The sequence below is a fragment of the Sesamum indicum genome, linkage group LG5 (genome assembly GCF_000512975.1).
Source record: "Sesamum indicum cultivar Zhongzhi No. 13 linkage group LG5, S_indicum_v1.0, whole genome shotgun sequence".
NCBI lineage: Eukaryota > Viridiplantae > Streptophyta > Magnoliopsida > Lamiales > Pedaliaceae > Sesamum > Sesamum indicum.
Window position 1 is genome coordinate 12,087,078 of NC_026149.1, and position 1,503 is coordinate 12,088,580.

Consider the following 1,503-nt stretch of genomic DNA (forward strand, 5'->3'; position numbering starts at 1 on the left):
GAGATTGAAAGTATCAGGCCTCATTCTTTTCAGATAGCCTTTTCCACTAAGTGCCTGAAAGTAAAACATTTCTGAGCGAAGACATTGCAGATATTTTTGTTTCTGGAAATCAACAATGCAAAATTATCTACCAGTAGCATTTCTTCATTTGGGATAACATCTATATCTTCAAGTTGCCCACTATCAGTGTCCTCCAGCACTGAACGCCTTGGAGTAGAAAACTTGTTCTTTATTTCCTTTGCTTCGTCTTCTATCAACTAGGTATTAAATCAATGAAATACTCAGAGACAATCAATGTGCTGCCATCAGTTATATACACCCCATATTAAGGCCCATGGAAGGGACCAATTTAAACAGTACACTGGCAAAACTCATTTAAGGTTAGATTAAAACAAGATTGAACATGATACTGAAAAATATAAGTTGTAGCTTACAGGATACTGAACTACCGAAGTCAGTTTAACATTTATTTTCAAAATCCAATACAAAAAAATAATATTATTAAGCATACAAATTGAATATGTCCGTCATACAAATGACAATTATAAATAGCAGAGTAAAGAAAATAGTTGGTTGAAGATTTATAAATTATAATTTTTAATCAACTTCTGTGGTCTGGTGAGCACCATAATGTAATTGAGAGGATGCACATTCAAATAGGTACAAGAAACAGATTAATAATGAAGCGCCACCAAAATACCTCAAGTATCAATTCTTTACTTGAAAGAAGCTCCTGCAGCTTGGAAATTTGTTCTGATAAAGATTTTCCTTCATCAATAAACTTGTTTTTCTGAAGAAAACGAGATTGCCTTCAATAAAACAAGAAAACTCTACAAATGTGATATGAACCATAGATGTGACAATATACTAAAATACCTCAAGAGACGTTAGCTTTCGGAGGCTTATATCCAGTATCGCTTCCGCTTGCTTGTCAGACAAGTTGAACTCTGCAACAAAGGATAAAATATTTGATAAATGAATTGGATAAAAAATTTACAAGATTCCGTTCACATATGAACATTAGTCACTGCTGGAAAACTTGTTCTACAAAACACTACAATTTATATATTACTTTTCAGAAGCTATCACAATGAGGAGGGTTGAATCAGTTCAATTTAATGGTAATCACTTCTCTGATTTGGTCTGACAGAGATGCACAATTTGTCAGTTTCCGTTCAAATGGGAAGATGACATAAGAGGTTATGCATTAGGTTGCTTTTACTTTAAGTAATATTTGGGTTACAGGATTAATTATTAATATGTGTGATAAAAAAACCCGGGATTGAATTGTAGGGAGTTTACTTTTGTTGATTGTACAGGTGGGATTAAGCCCAATCTCATGTTTACTTCATTTTATAACATGTATTAAATAGAAGCAAAATAAAAATTCCATGAATTAAATCAAGATACCATCGTTTTAGCTGGGGAAGGAAGAAGACCCCTCAAGAAACCCTCATCTGCTTTGGCTGGGGAAAGAGGAAGATGAGGGGGAAAAAACAAGGG

General features: G+C 33.8%; 1 protein-coding gene across 1 annotated transcript in view; it reads right to left on the reverse strand.

The window, feature by feature from the left end:
• LOC105162598 (DNA gyrase subunit A, chloroplastic/mitochondrial) overlaps positions 1–1,503 on the reverse strand; it is a gene marked incomplete in the record, with an annotated part of 17,956 nt that overhangs the window by 6,505 nt on the left and 9,948 nt on the right. The window contains 4 exon segments of the mRNA XM_020693822.1: positions 1–54; positions 132–257; positions 701–790; positions 877–947. Of these exon segments, the coding sequence (XP_020549481.1) occupies positions 1–54; positions 132–257; positions 701–790; positions 877–947 (341 nt within the window).